Here is an 18,616-nt window from a genome sequence, read left to right as displayed (position 1 = left end):
ATCAGAAAAGGGAGCCCCCCCAAACCTACATTAAATTCCTCCCAAATCCTTGGCTGACTCCTAAACAGCATGTGGTGGGATGAGACACCAAGAAACCAAGCAGAAAAATAGGTCAAACTCAAAGAAATAGAGAGTAGAAAAGAGGCCAGGGGGCAGGAGGGTGCAGGGAGAGGTTGGTAAAAGGGAGCAAACATTCAGCTATAAGATGAAGAAGGTCTGAGGATCGGATATAAGAATATGGTGATTGGGCTTCCCTGGTGGCGCAGTGGTTGAGAGTCCACCTGCCGATGCAGGGGACACGGGTTCGTGCCCCGGTCCAGGAGGATCCCACATGCCGCGGAGCGGCTGGGCCCGTGAGCCATGGCCGCTGAGCCTGCGCGTCCGGAGCCTGTGCTCCGCAACGGGAGAGGCCACAACAGTGAGAGGCCCACGTACCGCAAAAAAAAAAAAAAAAAAAAAAAGAATATGGTGACTACAGTTAACAACAATGCATTGAAATTTGCTATGATGAAGCTTAACTGTTCTCACCAAATGTATATGTGTATGTTTATATATGTAGCTCTAGCTGTGACAATTAACTAGTTAATTGTATACTTGCAACAAGTCAACACGATATACTTTAAATATCTGAAAACAGCTATGTGAGGTGAAAGACCTGAGCCAAGATTCAGCAACCGTCCAGTACAGTGGAGACAGACCCTGGAGTTTAAGTTCTGCCAAACTAGAAAGGTTTTCTATTAAAACCCCAGAAAGGCCATGCCTTAGGAGTAAAAACGATGTTCCAGAATTAAAAGCTATGCCCTAAAACTTAGTAAAAAGCCAAAACAGATCTACCCTAGAAAAGCTCCTACAGGATAGAGATCACCTTCCAGTCATTTAACAGCCTGCCCTAACAAAACTCAACACTCTTTAAGGAAAGACAGCCTAAAACAGAGTTTCTAGAGTATACTATCTACAATGTCCATTTTGCAATAAAAAATTATTACACGTTCAAAGAAGAAAAATATTACCCATGATCAAGAGAAAAAACAATCTACAGGAACCAAAAATGACCATACATTGGAACTGGCAGATGAAAATGTCAAAACAGCAATTATAAATATTTTTTAAAATTTTAGGAAAAGGGAACAGAAGAAATGAACAGGTGGAGAATATTAGCAGGGAAATGCAAACTTGAAAGAAGAACCAAAAGGAAATTCTGGAACTGAAAAATACAGTATCTGAGGGCTTCCCTGGTGGCACAGTGGTTGAGAGTCCGCCTGCCAATGCAGGGGACACGGGTTCGTGTCCCGGTCCAGGAAGATCCCACATGCCGCGGAGCGGCTGGGCCCGTGAGCCATGGCCGCTGAGCCTGCGCGTCTGGAGCCTGTGCTCCGCGACGGGAGAGGCCACAACAGTGAGGGGCCCGTGTACCGCAAAAATAAATAAATAAATAAATACAGTATCTGAAATTAAAATGTCACTGGATGGAATAAATAACCGAATGAGCACAAAGAAAAGCAGGGGATTTGAAAACAGATGAAAAGAAAATATACAAATGTAAACAAAGAGAGAAAGAAGAATTTTGAAAATACCAACACATTCGAAACCTGTGGGACATCATCAAACAATCTAAAATAGATATCACTGGAGGGACTTCCCTGGTGGTCCAGTGGGTAAGACTCCACATGCCTAATGCAGGGGGCCCGGGTTCAATCCCTGGTTGGGGAACTAGATCCTACATGCACGCCACAACTAAGAGTTTGAATGCTGCAACTAAGAGTCCACAGGCTGCAACTAAAAAAAAAAAAAAAAATCCTGTGTGCTGCAACTAAGACCCAGAGCAGCCTAAATAAATAAATATTAAAATAAAATATATTTTATTTTATTGGAGTCCCGAGAGAAGACAGATGATGAGGCAAAAGAATTATTTAAGAGGCAATGGCCAAAAAGTTTCCAAAGTTGATTAAATACATCAACCCACAGATCCAAGAAAGATAAACACAAAAACAGCACACCTAGAAGATTATAGCCAAATTGAAAAGTTTTTAATAAAGAATTTATTTAATAAAAATAAATATACAGGGGGCTTCCCTGGTGGCGCAGTGGTTGAGAGTCCGCCTGCCGATGCAGGGGACATGGGTTCGTGCCCCGGTCCGGGAAGATCCCACATACCGCGGAGCGGCTGGGCCCGTGAGCCATGGCTGCTGAGCCTGCGCGTCCGGAGCCTGTGCTCCGCAGCGGGAGAGGCCACAACAGTGAGAGGCCCGCGTACCGCAAAAAATAAATAAATAAATAAATAAATAAATAAATAAATAAATAAATAAATATACATCTTAAACACAGCAGGAAAAAGTGTATCAGGTAAACAAAAGTAAGAATGATAGCTGATTCCCCATCAGAAACAACAGAAACTAAAAGACAACAGAATAACTTTTTCAAAGTGCTGGGAAAAAAAGCTGTCAACCTAGAATTATCCAGCAAAAATATCCTTCAAAACTGAAGGGCAAATGAAGACTTTTTCAGACAAACAAAAGTTGAGTGATTCTGTCCCCAGTATACCCACAACATGCAAAATACTGAAGGAAGTGCTTCAAGCCAAAGGAATATGATCCCATACAGAAATCGAATCTACGAAAAGAAATGAAGACCTTCCCAACTCACTCTCTGGGGCCGGTAATACCCTGATACCAAAACAAAAGATATCATACGGGAGGGACTTCCCTGGTGGTGTAGTGGTTAAGAATCCACCTGCCAACACAGGTTCAAGCCCTAGTCTGGGAAGATCCCACATGCCCCGGAGCAGCTAAGCCCATGCGCCACAACTACTGAGCCTGTGCTCTAGAGCCCGCAAGCCACAACTACTGAGCTCGTGTGCCACAACTACTGAAGCCCACATGCCTAGAGCCTGTGCTCCACAACAAGAGAAGCCACCGACCGCAATGAGAAGCCCATGCACTGCAACGAGGAGTAGCCCCCACTCGCCGCAACTAGAGAAAGCCCGCGCACAGCAACAAAGACCCAACACAGCCAAAAATAAATTTAAAAAAATTTTTTTAAAAAGATATCATACGGGGAAAAAAGGTCATACACAAATATCACATGAATATATATAATATATGCAAAAATCCTTAACAAAACACTAGTAAACCAAATCTAGCCACTTTTTTTTTTTTTTTTTTTTGCGGTATGCGGGTCTCTCACTGTTGTGGCCTCTCCCATTGCGGAGCACAGGCTCCGGACACCCAGGCTCAGCGGCCATGACTCACGGGCCCAGCCGCTCCGCGGCATGTGGGATCTTCCCGGACCGGGGCACGAACCCGTGTCCCCTGCATCGGCAGGTGGACTCTCAACCACTGCGCCACCAGGGAAGCCCTAGCCACTTTTTTTTGTTTTGTTTTTTGGCTGTGCCACACGGCATGTGGGATCTTAGTTCCCTGACCAGGGATTGAACCCGTGCCCCCTGCAAAGGAAGCGCGGAGCCCTAACCACTGGACTGCCAGGGAATTCCCCCTCAGCCACATTTAAAAAGGATTATACACCCCACACTAAGGGGATTTATCCTAAGAATGCAAAGTTGCTTTAACATCTGAAAATTAATTAATACAACACATCATATTGATAGGATAAAGGACAGAAACCAAATAATCATCCCAACAAATGTAGAAAAGGCATTTGACAAACTCCAACACCCCTTCATGGTAAAAACTTTCCATAAAATAGAACCAGAAAGCAACCTCCTCAACCAATGAAGACCCACTATCACCACTTCCATTCAACATTGTATTAGAGGTTCTAGCTGGTACTACAAAGAAAAACAAATAAAAGGCATAATAATTGGAAAGAAAAACTGTCTTTATTCACAGATGATATGATTATATAGACAGAAAACACAAAGGAATATACAAACCTACCATGAGAACTGATAAGTGAATTGAGCAAAGTTGTAAGATACATGATAAGTATACATAAACCAACTGTTTTTGTACATTAAGTAGTTGAGGGACTTCCCTGGTGGTCCAGTGGACAAGACTCCGAGCTCCCAATGCAGGGGGCCTGGGTTTGATCCCTGGTCGGGGAACTAGATCCCTCATGCATGCCACAACTAAGAATCCACATGCCGCAACTAAGAAGCCCGCATGCTGCAACTAAAAGATCCCGCATGTCGCAACTAAGATGCCACGTGCCACAATTAAGACCCGGTGCAGCCAAAATAAAATAAATAAATAAATATTTTTAAAAATACTTATTAAAAAAACAAGTAGTTGAAAAACAATATAAAAGTATTTTAAACATCAAAAATATCAAGTACCTACAAACATACTTAATGAAAAAAGTGTACTTTTCACACTGAAAATTACAAAACGTTGCTGAGAAAAATTAAGGAAAATTTAAATGAATGGAGAGATATACCATTTGCACAGAAGACTCAAAGTTAATAACTCAATTCTAAAAGTGATCTATAGATTCAATGTAATCCCAACCGCAGTCGGCACGACGGGCTTTCCATCATGGAACCATGGCCCAGTTTGTCCGTAACCTCGCGGAGAAAGCCGTGGCGCTGGTCAGCGCTGCTGTGACTTACTCGAAGCCTCTGAAGCCTCGACTGGCCACATTCTGGCACTATGCCAAGGTTGAGCTGGTTCCTCCAACCCCTGCTGAGATCCCTACAGCTATTCAAAGCTTGAAAAAAATTATCAGTAGTGCTCAAACTGGTAGCTTCAAACAGCTAACAGTTAAGGAAGCTCTATTGAATGGTTTGGTGGCCACTGAGATGTGGATGTGGTTTTATGTTGGCGAGATCATAGGCAAGCGTGGCATCATTGGCTATGTTTGAAGACCAATCTTTGCTTTGTTATTTGGGTGTTCTTGGACCATGTGTAAGCAGATTTCTACTTGAATAAAATAAGATAATGTGCCAAAATCAGTGTTTTCTCTGTCAAGCACTACATGGAAGGTCACAATTTTTCTTGATATTAAGTTGGGTTGTCTTTTGCTTTAATACATTAATACAGCTCTAAATGCATGTCTTTGCTTAGCCTGCTATTGGAAAGTATAGATATGAATATACCAACCTGGTACATGTATACATGAGGATACCATTTTACTTTGAAGGCCTGAAATGAACATTTAAGCTTAATTTTAGAGAAGTTGGGGAAAGGCTTTGAGAAAACAAGAACTTGTTCCAGTAGGAGAAAAATAATGCCATGTGCCAAACATGGTATATACTAGTTAAATCACCTAGTATAAAGAATACAATTTGGACTGTTTTTTTGGGGTTTTTTAAATTTTATTTATTTATTTATGGCTGTGTTGGGTCTTCGTTTCTGTGCGAGGGCTTTCTCTAGTTGTGGCAAACGGGGGCCACTCTTCATCGCGATGTGCAGGCCTCTCACTATCGCGGCCTCTCTTGTTGCAGAGCACAGGCTCCAGATGCGCAGGCTCAGTAATTGTGACTCACGGGCCCAGTCGCTCTGCGGCATGTGGGATCTTCCCAGACCAGGGCTCGAACCCATGTCCCCTGCATCGGCAGACAGATTCTCAACCACTGCGCCACCAGGGAAGCCCCTGGACTGTTTTTCTTTGCTAAAATCAGAGAAAGACCCCTTGGACAACAGCTGTGTCTGTAAATGTAGGGGTACTTTTTGTCAATTTGAATATAGCTTCCCCAAAAGAGACCAGCCAGGTGATATTCTTTGTGTCTTTGTAACATCTTTAACACTAGGACAAAGAATGAAAGCAATGACCTATGTTTTCAATCTAATTTTGATATGTTATTAATCTCTTTTTTTTAAAGACCTATCTTTACAAAAATAAAATATCCTATAGATATTTAACAGGATTATAGTTTAGTAGCGTCCATGGGTCAAAATAGTATATTATGTCCTGAAATAAATACAAGTGATTGGTTAAAAAAAAAAAAAAAGTAATCCCAACCAACCTCCAGCAAAAATTCCTATCCAAATTGAAGAGCTTATTCTAAAACTGGCAAGATAATTTTGCACAGGAATAAAGGTGGAGGTCTCACACTACCTGATTTCCAGACTGACCATAAAATTACAGACATTAAGACAGCATGGTGTTGGCACAGGATAGAAATATAGACCAATGGAACATAACAAAAAGCCCAGAAATAAGCCTGCATACACATGTTCAATTAATTTATAACGAAGGCTCCCATGCAATTTAAAGGAGGAAAAAGAGTTCTCAACAAACGATGCTAGAATGATTGTGTAACTCATACGGGGAAAAAAATGTACACTTTTTCCACCTCACACAAAAAATCATGCAAGATAGATCATTCATAAAGGAGATCAGTATTTGCTTGGACGTGGAGGGGCAAAAAAGAGTGGGAAGGAGGGATCCAAAGGGGCATTAAGAAATTTGAGAAACGATGGATACATTCCCTATCTTGACTGTGGTGATGATTTCACAGGTGTACACATATGTCAAAACTTATAAAATTTTACACTTTAAACGTGTAGTTTATTATACGTCATTTGTATCTCAATAAAGCTGTTTAAAAGAAAAAGAGCGGGACTTCCCTGGTGGTCCAGTGGTTAAGACCCCATGCTCCCAATGCAGGGGGCCTGGGTTTGATCCCTGGTCGGGGAACTAGATCCTGCATGCCGCAACTAAGAGCCCACATGCCGCAGCCAAATAAATAAATAAATACAAGACCCGGCGCAGCCAAATAAATAAATATAAAAATAAATAAGTAAATATTGTTTAAAAAAAAAATAAAAAGAGTAATCATAAACCTGAATACAAAAGCTACCACTATAAAGCTTCTACAAAGACAAAACATTGGACAGTATCTTCACAATTCTGGTACAGGCACAATTGTCTTACAACACATAAAAAACGTAAAAATAAAATATTGACCAATTTTGACTTCATCCAAATTAAAATTTTCTGCTCGTAAAAAAATACCATTGGGGGGACTTCCCTGTTGGTGCAGTGGTTAAGAATCTGCCTGCCGGGCTTCCCTGGTGGCGCAGTGGTTGTGAGTCCGCCTGCCAATGCAGGGGACATGGGTTCGTGCCCCGGTCCGGGAAGATCCCACATGCCGCGGAGCGGCTGGGCCCGTGAGCCACGGCCACTGAGCCTGCGTGTCCGGAGCCTGTGCTCCGCAACGGGAGAGGCCACAACAGTGAGAGGATCCGCTTGCCAATGCTGGGGACACAGGTTCGATCCCTGGTCCAGGAAGATCCCACATACTGCGGAGCAACTAAGCTTGTGTGCCACAACTACTGAGCCTGCACTCTATAGCCCGTCACAACTACTGAGCCCACGTGCCACAACTACTGAAGCTCATGCACTCTGGGGCCCATGTGCCGCAACTACTGAGCCCGCATGCTGCAACTACTGAAGCCCGCACACCTAGGTCCTGTGCTCCGCAACAAAAGAAGCCATCGCAATGAGGCAATGAGAAGCCCATGCACTGCAACAAAAAGTAGCACCCACTCGCCACAACTAGAGAAAACCCGTGCACGGCAACAAAGACCCAATACAGCCAAAAATAAATAAAATTTAAAAAAAAAAAGGATACCATTAAGAAACAAATAGGCAAACCACAAAATAGGAAACAACATTCACCCCTCACTTCCTCTCCTCCTCCCACTCCCTCATTGTATATGTATGTATGTACATACACACAAATATCATAAAGGACTTACAACCAGAATATTTTTTTGAATTTCTAAAACTGAATAATAAAGACAATCCAACAAAAAGTGGACAAAAGACCTGACGCTTCGCAAGAGATACACAAATGGTCAAAAGCGTATGAAAAGTTGCTCACCACTGTTATTAAAACCATAATGAAATACCACTACGACCTGAATTAAAATTAGAAAGACTGACAATATCAAGAGTTGGTATGCATGTGGAGAAACTAGAACTCTCATACATTACTGATGGGAGTATGAAATGGTACCAGTTTGGAAAACTGTTTAGCATTTTTTGTTTTGTTTTGTTTTTTAAATTTATTTGGTTGCACTGGGTCTCTGTTGCTGTGCATGGGCTTTCTCTAGTTGCAGTGAGTGGGGGCTACTCTTCATTGCAGTGTGCAGGCTTCTCATTGTGGTGGCTTCTCTTGTTGCGGAGCATGGGCTCTAAGTGTGCAGGCTTCAGCAGTTGTGGCACGCAGGCTCAGCAGTTGTGGCTCTTGGGCTCTAGAGTGCAGGCTTAGTAGTGGCACATGGGCTTAGTTGCTCCATGGCATGTGGGAATCTTCCCAGACCAGGGCTCGAACCCATGTCCCCTGCATTGGCAGGCAGATTCTTAACCACTGTACCACCAGGGAAGTCCCTGTTTGGCATTTTCTAAAAACAAATTAAACATATATCTATACTATGACCCAGCAATTCCACTCCTAGATATTTACTCAAAAGATATAACATATGTCCACAAAAGAACGTACAATAAACTCAGTGACTTTACTCACAACAGCTAAAAAGTGAAAGCAACCCAAATGTCTATCAATAAGAAAAATATTTTCACACAAAGGAATACTACTCAAACTATAAAACTATAGACACAGGCATCAAAATCAATAAATTTCAAAAACATTATCTGAGTAAAAGAAGACAGACACAAAAGAGCATATACTTTATGACTCCATTTACATGACGTTCAAGGATGTGCAAAATTAATCTGTAAAAATAGAAATCAGAACAATTGTTGCCTTGCGATTTTGAAGGATGGCTTTAACACCTGAAAAGGGACACAAAGAAAAACTTTTAGGGGTGACAGAAATGTTCTATATCTTGACATGAGTGATGGACACACGGGTGTATACATTTGTTAAAATTCATCAAATTTATATACTTAGGATCTGTACCTTGCATTGGGTGTAAAATACTCTTCAATAATTTTTAAATGGTGGGATATTTTTAAAGAAATAAAAGATTGCACATTCTGTGTTAAAAAGAGAGCTGCTTGCTGTATGTGGACATGACGTGATTTCCAAGAGGAAGAGGACAGCTGATGGACAGGGTGAGAATGATACATTTTGGTGTCCTTTGAATTTTATGCTGAGTTCAGATTACCATGTGCATAACCACCCATTGGAGTCTGACCACATGAGTTGAGTCCTGGCTCTCCCATTTATTTACCGCTACCCTTGGGTACATTACTTGTTTGTGCCTCAGTGTTCTCACATGAATATTAACAGGAATATTAAGAATAATGACCTCATTAACTTGTTTTTAAGAATTAAATGGACTTCTCTGGCGGTCCAGTGGTTAAGGCTCCGGGCTTCCAATGCAGCAGGCGCAGGTTCGATCCCTGGTAGGGGAACTAAGAGCCCACATGCCGCATGGCATGGCCAAAAAAAAAAAAAAAAAAATTAAATGATTACTGGGTTAGATGTCAAAATATAGAATTTAGCACTGGTTTTCACTCTCTGGTCTATAGTAAATTCTGCACAAGTCACGTACTCACTTTATGTCAAAATGTTATGTCTCATGAAAATACAAAGCTAACAAAAGGTAAAGCACTTTGTTCTTAAAAAAAAAATCAGGAATTCCCTGGCTGTCCGGTGGTTAAGACTTGGACTTTCACTGCCCTGGACCCAGGTTCAATCCCTGGTCAGGGAACTAAGATATCACAAGGCGCGGTGCGGCCAAAAAAAAAAAAAAAAGTAATAAAGATTAAATGAGGCACTTTATTTTTTTTAATGAGCTACTTTAAAAAGTGGCTGGGCTTGTTTTTCTAAATGAAGTTTTATTGGAACACATACGTGCACGAACACCAAAGTGCCTAAAACATAATCGATTACCGTTATTATTCAAAAATGTAAAAACAGTACTTTAAAAGTTAGCCTTTTCCTTAACCAAAAGAAAAAGGGGAGGAGAGGCTTGAATCAGCCAGCCTCGGATGCAAATTCTGGCTCTATCACTTGTTTGTTGTATATCTTAGTTTCTTCATCTATAAAACAGTAAAATAATAGTTCCTATACCCTAGGGTTCCTGTGAGGATTAAATAATTCATATTAAGCATTTAAGACAGCAGCACACAATAAATGATCAAAGTGTTCTGCTGCGTGTGTGTGCAAACAAATAGCCATTTCCTAGGGTTCAAACATTATCCTGTGCTGAGGTCATATACCTGCAGCCTGACCTCTCCTCTGGGCTCCAGATTCTTCCGCGAGATTCCTTCTCCCTAACTGCCCTTTAACTTGTCAGACTTCTCCCACTACTTTCAGCCACGAGAAAGCCTTACTTTCCGCCTCCAACCTAAAACAACTCCCCTGCAACTGCCACCACCACCCCCAGCTTCCCCATCCACGCATCCGAAGTGCCCCAGTCCACCCATGTACGCCATCAATAAGCCCAGAAATCATCCCGAGTCCTCTCTTCCCCTCACACCCCTCTCCTAATCCATCAGCACGTCCCAATAGCTCTACCTCCAAAATCACTCCCTCAGTCGTCACCAAGGTCTAAACCACAAACACACTCACTCCCAATGCCTCGTCTCTCCCCCTCCTATTCAGGTGTTGATGGCCCTCCCCAACTCAATCTCCAGCCTGGGTCCCTCAAACTCAGACTCAACAGCCTGCAAGGAACAGCATGATTGGAAGGCCAACGCCCTAACCAAGGCTCTTGTGTGTCTCCTCCTTACTCTGGCCACATATCAGTCTTATCTAGGTTCCTGGAGGTCCACCTCAGGGCCTTTGCATGTGCTGCCCCCTCGGTCTAGAAGTCTCTGTCCCCGACTCTTCTCATAGCCAGCTGCTTCTTGCCTTCCAGAGCTTAGCTGACGTGACAGTTTGAGATGCCAAAAGGGAAGAGAAGCCAGAAAGGAAGGGACATGAAGAAGAGGTGAACAGCTGAGAGTGCCAGTGAGGGCCTGGGCACTGAGAGGCCAAGGGCATGGCAGGAAGAGGCCATGGGGGGAGGTGACAGGTGGTGAAAGAGTAACACGCTGGAAAAGGCCCTAAGGACAAGACAGGTGGGTACAGGGACAAAATGGGGGAGTGGGTACCGTGAAATGCAGGAACTAAGCGGAAGTGACAGGCTGAACGAGCTGGAGGTGACAGGGCAGGGGGCCAGTACCAAAGTGGGAGCGGTCAGTAACAAGTGGGTGGACGATGCAGGTAGTTAGGCTGTAAGGACACAAAGCAGAAGTGGGGGTGTGTGGAAGACGTCACGGTGACGGTGGGAGGACATTCAATGGGCCCGTAAAGTACATGAGGGAAGGTGACAGGTGTGAAGGGAAGGGGTGATGAGATGAGGGAAGAAATGGGGCTGTGAGGGGTACGGGGGTGACAGAATGGGGGTAGGTGACTGGAGACACATGAGCTCACATGGTAATGGAAAGGGGACAGTAGCAGGGAGAGGAGCCAGTGAGTGGATAAGGGGACTGATGACAGCGGGCAGCGGAGAGTCCCACGTCGACAGGCAGGAGACCGGCCCTGGAGGGCACTGCGAGGCGTAGCACTGGCAGGTGGGTCAGGGCACTGCCGGGAAGGGTCCCTAACAGAGAGGCGTCAGGGAGGAAGGAGTGAGGAGGGGAGTGGGCACACCGACAATCTTGGGAGGACTGATGGGGGATCTCGCCTGGGGGGGCACTGATGTTGGGGGCATTGGCAGCACAGGGGGAGGAAGGACATTAGGGGGAGGTTACTGACAGGGAGGAGGGCACTTGGGGGGGTCACTGATGTGGGAGACACTGACTGGAAGGGCACCACAGGTGGGGGTGAACACCGCTTTGGGGGGACTCTGAGGGGGTAAAGGAGGCGGGAGGGCACTGACATGGGGCACTAACGGAGTGGAGGTCACTGGTGCGGGTGGACCGTCATGGGAGACACTGGTGGTGGACACGGACACGACGTCACTGTCAGGGGTGGACGCCGTTGTAGAGGACACTGACGGGGCGGGCACTGACCTGGGGGACGCTGACCTGGGGGACGCTGACAAGGGTGGGCGCCGACAAGGCGAGCATCACGGCGGCAGCGACGGGCGGGGCGTGGACGCTGACAAAGGGGTGGACACTGAGGGGGCAGCGACAGGCAGAGGGTGGACGCCGACATGAGGACACTGACGGGGTGGCCCCTCCGGGCCCGGCCAGCTAGTACCGCCGGCTCTGAGGGGCGGCCGCACTCACCTGCCCCGCGGGCCGGGCGTCGCGGCGGCTCCTCGGAGGCCCGGGTGGAGGCCAGGGCGCGGGCGGAGGCGAAGCCCGGGCGGCCTGGGGCGGGCCGCGCGCACATGGGCCCGGCCGGGCGAGGCGCCCACGGATACGGCGCCTACAGACTGAGCCCGGCGGACCGGCGGCTCGGGACCGGCTCGGGCCGCGGGCGGCGCTCCGGTCACTCCAAAATGGCGGTGGCGGCGGCCGGGCGCGCGCACGCCGGGGGCGGGGCCTCGTGCGGGGGCTCGCGCTCGCAGCGGGGCGGGGCCTATAGGTGGGCGGGGCCCATGTTGGGCGGGGCCGCGCGGGGTGAGGCGGGCGCGGCTTCGTCCTCCGCTGGTCCTTCTGAGGTATCGCAAAATTTCTGCACGAGCGTAAGTAAGTTTTGATGGGCTAATGCGTTTGCGGTGATACATTTTCTAACACAACATCATCAACAGAACAACCCCTCCGGAGGCCTGAAACGATTTGAGGGTCACACATCTGGGGCAGGGGTATCTCTGCTCCCTGGGAGCCTTCCTCTAAGGCTGAAGGCCTCTGCGACTGGGGCAGCTGGGTGTCTCCTGAGCACCTTGGGCACGTGGCGTGGACACGGCCAGAGCAACCGTGAGCAGTGGTCAGCTCTCCGTCCTCTCTACTACCCGGACTGGGAGCGTCGGAGCAGCAGCCACCAGACCCATGGTTTTTCCAGGTGCCCCCCAGGTTCTCGTAGTATTTTGCACATTAAAATATGTACCCATTTGGCATTTGTCGGAGTTGTTTGACTCAATCAAACTGATCTCTAAAATGAGAATTGTTATTTCAGGTGGCAGCGTGAACCATGGGAGACGTTGGAAAAAGAAATGGAACACGTAAGGAACATCTAACGTTCTTGCCAGTCATCCCCTTACTGCCTCTCGGCTTCCAATGCACGTGGTCCGTGGCGGAGACGGATCTGACCCCTGGCCATGCTGAGCCTTGGCGGCAGAGGGAGCGGGAGAGGTTGCGGGAGAAGGTTTGCTCCGGGGCTGCTCGGCGGGAGGGAGGCGCCTGCTTCCCCACGTCCGGCTCCTGCGGAGACAGCTTCCCCTGGACGTCTTCCCCAGGCAAACGGCAGGGCAGATTTCTGGCAAGTTCTGTAAGATGAACTTTCAGGAAGTGGGGATAAAAAAAGCGTCAAGGGCTTCCCTGGTGGCGCAGTGGTTGAGAGTCCGCCTGCCGATGCAGGGGACACGGGTTCGTGCCCTGGTCCAGGAAGATCCCACATGCCGCAGAGCGGCTGGGCCCGTGAGCCATGGCCGCTGAGCCTGCGCTCCGCAACGGGAGAGGCCCGCGTACCGCAAAAAAAAAAAAAAGCGTCAAGCTCTCAACCGCGAATAGATTACAAGCCCTGCAAGCGCAGACCCCACCCCCAAGGCTGGAGGTGCGGTGGGTAGAGCTGCAGAACAGGGGCTCAGCGCTAGGAGTCCCAGTGCTTGAGATGCTCCCACTCGTTGTCCTGCTCTGAGTGCCTGCAACCCTCATCCTGATCGTGATGTTCTTCTGGGGTCAGCCAGGGCTCCTCCGCTCCCCCACCCCACCCTTGGTTCAGCCACACGTCCCTCAACTTCTAACTACAGCCAGCTCTCCTCCTGCAGCCCTGGTCCAGGTTTATCTCACCTGACTCACAACAGCAGCCTCCCAACAGGCTCCCTGCTTCTATCCTGCCATACTTGCTGGAGGCCAGCTTGTCGCAGTCAGCAGAGCACCCAGTAAAAAGAAGTCCAGGGCTTCCCTGGTGGCGCAGTGGTTGGGAGTCCGCCTGCCGATGCAGGGGACGCGGGTTCGTGCCCCGGTCTGGGAGGATCCCACATGCCGCGGAGCGGCTGGGCCTGCGCATCCGGAGCCTGTGCTCCGCAGTGGGAGAGGCCACAGCAGTGAGAGGCCCACGTACCGCAAAAAAAAAAAGTCCAATCCCATCCCTTCCCCAGGGGCTCCCATGTCACACAGCACGAAAGCCAGTCCTTGCTGCCACCCACAGGTCCTACACAGGTGGGTCTCATTTGTGCTCTGCCCCTTGTTCATCTAGCTCCAATCAGGAGACCCTCCTGCCGCAGGCCATTGAATGTGCATCCTGTCACACCCTCTAATTGTCCCCATGCAAACTGACCTCCTACATCTTACTCCATTGTCCCCTTCTCCGTGAGGACTTCCCTGGCCTTCCTATTTCAAATCTCAAACCTACATACATGCATGCACAGACACGCACATGCACACACATGCATGCACATGGGCACACTCACAGCCCCTTTCCCTGTTTGGTTTTTCCTCCTTGTGTCAGTAGTCAGGGTTCAATGAGGGGACAGAGAGCACACAGTGACTTCAGAGAAAGTTTGATATAAAGATTACTGAGGGACTTCCCTGGTGGTGCAGTGGGTAAGACTCTGTGCTCCCAGAGCAGGGGGCCCAGGTTCGATCCCTGGTCAAGGAACTAGATCCCACATGCATGCCACAACCTAGAGTTCACATGCCACAACTAAGGAGCCTGCCTGCCGCAACTAAGACCTGGTGCAACCAAATAAGTAATTTTTTTAAAATTACTAATAACGGGATTAATTATAAAGGAGTAAAGAACTCTGTATTCAAGAAAGGACAAAACATTCCCTGCTAAATGCTTCTGGGATCCAGCTCCATTATTGCAGAGCAGGCAAAGAGAAGTGGATTTGGAGCTGAGGCAGTAAGTGGAAAATGGGCAGAGTCCGACCTTCTGGAAAGTCAGCTTCTGTATGCAGCCTTTCAAGCATATTTGAACTTCCATACAACAACAAAACAATGCTATATTTTCACCTAACAAGGTACATCCATCCTTATTGCAAGTGAAGAAATTCTCACTTTCCCCCAAATGAGCATATGTACAGTCCCAGCAGTCATTGTATCTGACACTGGCTACATTCATTACTCCTCAAATTCTGTCACTGTCCCACTGAATACTCTATTATGCTCTTAAAACTAAATAGTAGGGCTTCCCTGGTGGCACAGTGGTTAAAAATCCGCCTGCCAATGCAGGGGACACGGGTTCAAGCCCTGGTCCGGGAAGGTCCCACGTGCCACGGAACAACTAAGCCTGTGCGCCACAACTACTGAGCCCATGTGCCACAACTACTGAAGCCCGCGTGCCTAGAGCCCATGCTCCACAGCAAAGAGAAGCCCACACAGTAAGAAGCCTGCGCACCGCAACTAAGAGTAGCCCCCGCTCGCCGCAACTAGAGGAAGCCCACGTGCAGCAACAAAGACCCAATGCAGCCAAAAATAAATTAATTAATTAAAAAAAAACTAAATAGTAAAGTTAACTTCTGACAACTTGTATATTTTTAAAGTAAATTTGTTATTATTCAGTATAATATATATTATTCCATCTCACTCAAATTTTTTAAAAATTGGAGTATAATTGCTTTACAATATTGTGTTAGTTTCTTGCTGTACAGCAAAGTGAATCAGCCATACATATACATATATCCCCTCTTTTTTGGATTTCATTCCCATTTAGGTCACCACAGAGCCTTGAGTAGAGTTCCCTGTGCTATACAGTAGGTTTTCAGTTATTTTATATATAGTAGTGTATATATGTCAATCCCAACTTGTATATTTTTAAAAAATGGAAAGCAGAAGGGACAAAATGGTTAGTTTCTATATTATATATGCAAAGAGAAAATGTGCAAAGCTACTACAATCCTTTTCTCTGTAATTGGTCACAAGAAGTAGTTGATAGGTACAGCTCTTTAACAGTGTTCTCTTCTAAACTGCCTATAGTGTGCACAGAACAGTTAGAACAAAGCAGGCTGAATTCAGTATTTCAGGCACAGAACGACCAAATAAAATAAATTCTATCACTACAAACACCAAATGCAAAATTATTCACCAGTCAATTAGAAAATGTAAAACTCTGATATAAAATGAGTGTGCCCCTGGAGCACAGTCAGAACAGGAGGAACTCTGGTTCTGTCCTGTTCTTCTCTTCAAGAGCCCCAGCGGTGCAGCGGGACACAGACTGGGACATCAGAAGACTACTGCTCCATAAACCAAGTAGGATCAACACGGAGAAGTGGGCTTCCCTGGTGGCGCACTGGTTGAGAATCCGCCTGCCAATGCAGGGGACACGGGTTTGGTCCCTGGTCCGGGAAGATCCCACATGCAGCGGAGCAACTAAGCCCATGCGCCACAACTACTGAGCCTGTGCTCTACAGCCCGTAAGCCACAACTACTGAGCCCACGTGCCGCAACTACTGAAGCCCGTGCGCCTAGAGCCTGTGCTCCGCAATGAGAAGCCCGCGCACCACAACGAAGAGTAGCCCCTGCTCACCGCAACTAGAGAAAGCCCGTGCACAGCAGCGAAGACCCAACACAGCCAAAAATAAATTTAAAAAACACACACACAGAGAAGTCCACACCTATATACACCATAACCAAATTCCTGCATGCCGAAGACAAAGAAAACCATGAAAGCCACAAGAGAAAAGTGACCCATCACATAAAGGGAAAGAATGATACAATGAATAGCTGACTTCTCCCAAGAGATGATGGAGGCTGTAGGCAGTAAATGGCATACTCAAAGTGTTAAAGGAAAAAGCAAACCTGTCAATGAATAAATTCTATACTCAGCAATACTATCCTTCAAAAATGAAGCTGGGAGAAAAAATGAAGGTGAAATAAACACATTGCCAGATAAACAAAACAGAAAATGTATTGCTAGGAGATTTGCCTTACCAGAAATACTAAAGAAAGGTCTTCAAGCTGAAAGAAAATGACATAAGATGTTCACTCAAGTCAACAGGAACGAAGAACCAAATTCAGCAACATGTAAAAGGCTTATCTACTAAGACCAGTGGGCTTTATCCCAAGAGTGCAAAGTTGGTTTAGCATCCAGAACGCAAATCATGTAATACACTATATTAATAGGATAGCGGATAAAACCACAGGATTGTTACAATAGCTGCAGAAAAGGCATTTGACTGAATTTAATACCTGTTCAAGATAAATACACTCAACAAATTAGGACTAGATGGGAAATTCCTCAACTTCATAAAAGGTATCCAGGAAAAGTCTGTAGCTGACATCAGACTTAATGGTGAAAGATGTAATGCTTTTTAAAGATTGGAAATGAGGCAAGGATGTCTGCATTCACCACCTCAATTCTACACTGTAGGATTCTGCATGCAAGGAGCTTGGAAGTCACCAATCCATCCTAAGAAGTAAAGGTCTAAACAGACTGAAAAATCAGCAACTCTTCTTGGATCGATGAGAGAAGGGAGGACACAGAGCAAACCACTGCTCCCAAGGTAGGAGAGACAGGCAGGTGAATACAAGTCATCACAGCTTACCAGAGCAAAGGTTCATGAGAGAAACCGGCCTGAGAACCTGTGTGTGCGGGGGAAGGGGGGGCGCTGAACTGTAATTGATGAATTTCGGGAGGTTCAAAGTCAGCAACTGTTGAGAGTTAAAAACTCCGGGGCACCCAGTCATGAGGGAGCCCACACAATACTGTGAGATTTACCCCTGGAGCCTGAGCAGGTTCCCAAGTAAATATCAGCAAAGCCCCCTCAAGCTTTCTGCAGGGGGAGAGAAGGAACCATCTCCTACCGCGACAGAGCACTCTGCTCTCCTTAACAAGGCTGCGCTCAAGGGAAACTCGTTAACCAGAGCCTGACCTGCTGGGGTGTTATCAGAGCCTAACTGACCAGGGGAAGGGAAATGCCCAGCTCCAGCCTCTCTGGGCAGCCCGTCCCAACCAAGGGGAGATAAAGGACTGAGAAACACTTGTGAAGTTCACAGTCCAGAGGCACAGGCTCAGTAAAAGAACTGAGGCCCGATCACAGGACCGTAGAAGGCGTCTCCTCTCCCACACCTCACCTCCACATTATTAAGGCCTATTTATAGCAGTTCCTTTCACCCAGTACATCATGTCTGGCTATCAGGAAAAAATTACACAGTTAAAAGGCAAAAAACACAATTTGAAGAGATAGAGCAAGGTTCAGAACCAGATATGGCAGAGATGTTGGAATTATCAGACCGGGAGTTTAAGCCGCTATGATTAATATGCTAAGGGCTCTCATGGATAAAGTAGATGACATGTAAGAACAGATGGGCAATGCAAGCGGAGAGATGGAAATGCTAAGAAAGAACCGAAAAGAAATGCTAGACATAAAAAACGCCATAACAGATATGAAGAATGCTTTTGATGGGCTTATTAGCAGACTGGATAACACTGAGGAAAGAATCTCTGAACTGGAGGATATCTCAATAGAATCTTCAAAAACAAAACAAAGAGAACAAATACAGAAAAAAACAGAACGTCCGGGCTTCCCTGGTGGCGCAGTGGTTGAGGGTCCGCCTGCCGATGCAGGAGACGCGGGTTCGTGCCCCGGTCCGGGAGCATCCCACGTGGCGCAGAGCGGCTGGGCCCGTGAGCCGTGGCCGCTGAGCCTGCGCGTCCGGAGCCTGTGCTCCGCAATGGGAGAGGCCACAGCGGTGAGAGGCCCCAGTA

At 46.7% G+C, this 18,616-nt stretch overlaps 2 protein-coding genes and 1 long non-coding RNA gene across 11 annotated transcripts in view; 2 read left to right on the top strand and 1 right to left on the bottom strand.

Moving 5' to 3' along the window:
- The window catches only part of PPP6R2 (protein phosphatase 6 regulatory subunit 2), an 84,072-nt gene extending 71,745 nt beyond the window's left edge, over positions 1 to 12,327 (bottom strand). For 6 of the 9 annotated variants that reach the window (XM_033405396.2, XM_033405395.2, XM_033405402.2 and 3 more), the window contains exon 1: positions 12,091 to 12,327. The gene's annotated coding sequence lies outside the window, so the exon portion shown is untranslated. Of the gene's footprint in view, positions 1 to 11,871; positions 11,984 to 12,090 lie in introns of those variants that run through there. The other 3 variants (XM_033405405.2, XM_049694917.1, XM_033405399.2) reach the window with 2 other exon arrangements.
- On the top strand, positions 4,499 to 4,816 carry LOC101281184 (ATP synthase subunit g, mitochondrial-like). The gene has a single exon (XM_033405410.2). The coding sequence runs from the start codon at positions 4,499 to 4,501 to the stop codon at positions 4,814 to 4,816; it is 318 nt and encodes a 105-aa protein (XP_033261301.1).
- An 89-nt stretch (positions 12,328 to 12,416) lies between the features above and the next one.
- Positions 12,417 to 18,059, top strand: LOC125960488 (uncharacterized). The gene is made up of 2 exons (XR_007470203.1): positions 12,417 to 12,495; positions 12,923 to 18,059. It is a non-coding gene; the product is annotated as an uncharacterized LOC125960488 (long non-coding RNA).
- Positions 18,060 to 18,616: the final 557 nt, after the last annotated feature.

This window comes from Orcinus orca, chromosome 11 (genome assembly GCF_937001465.1).
Source record: "Orcinus orca chromosome 11, mOrcOrc1.1, whole genome shotgun sequence".
Lineage (NCBI taxonomy): Eukaryota > Metazoa > Chordata > Mammalia > Artiodactyla > Delphinidae > Orcinus > Orcinus orca.
This window is presented reverse-complemented; position numbering and strand designations above follow the sequence as displayed.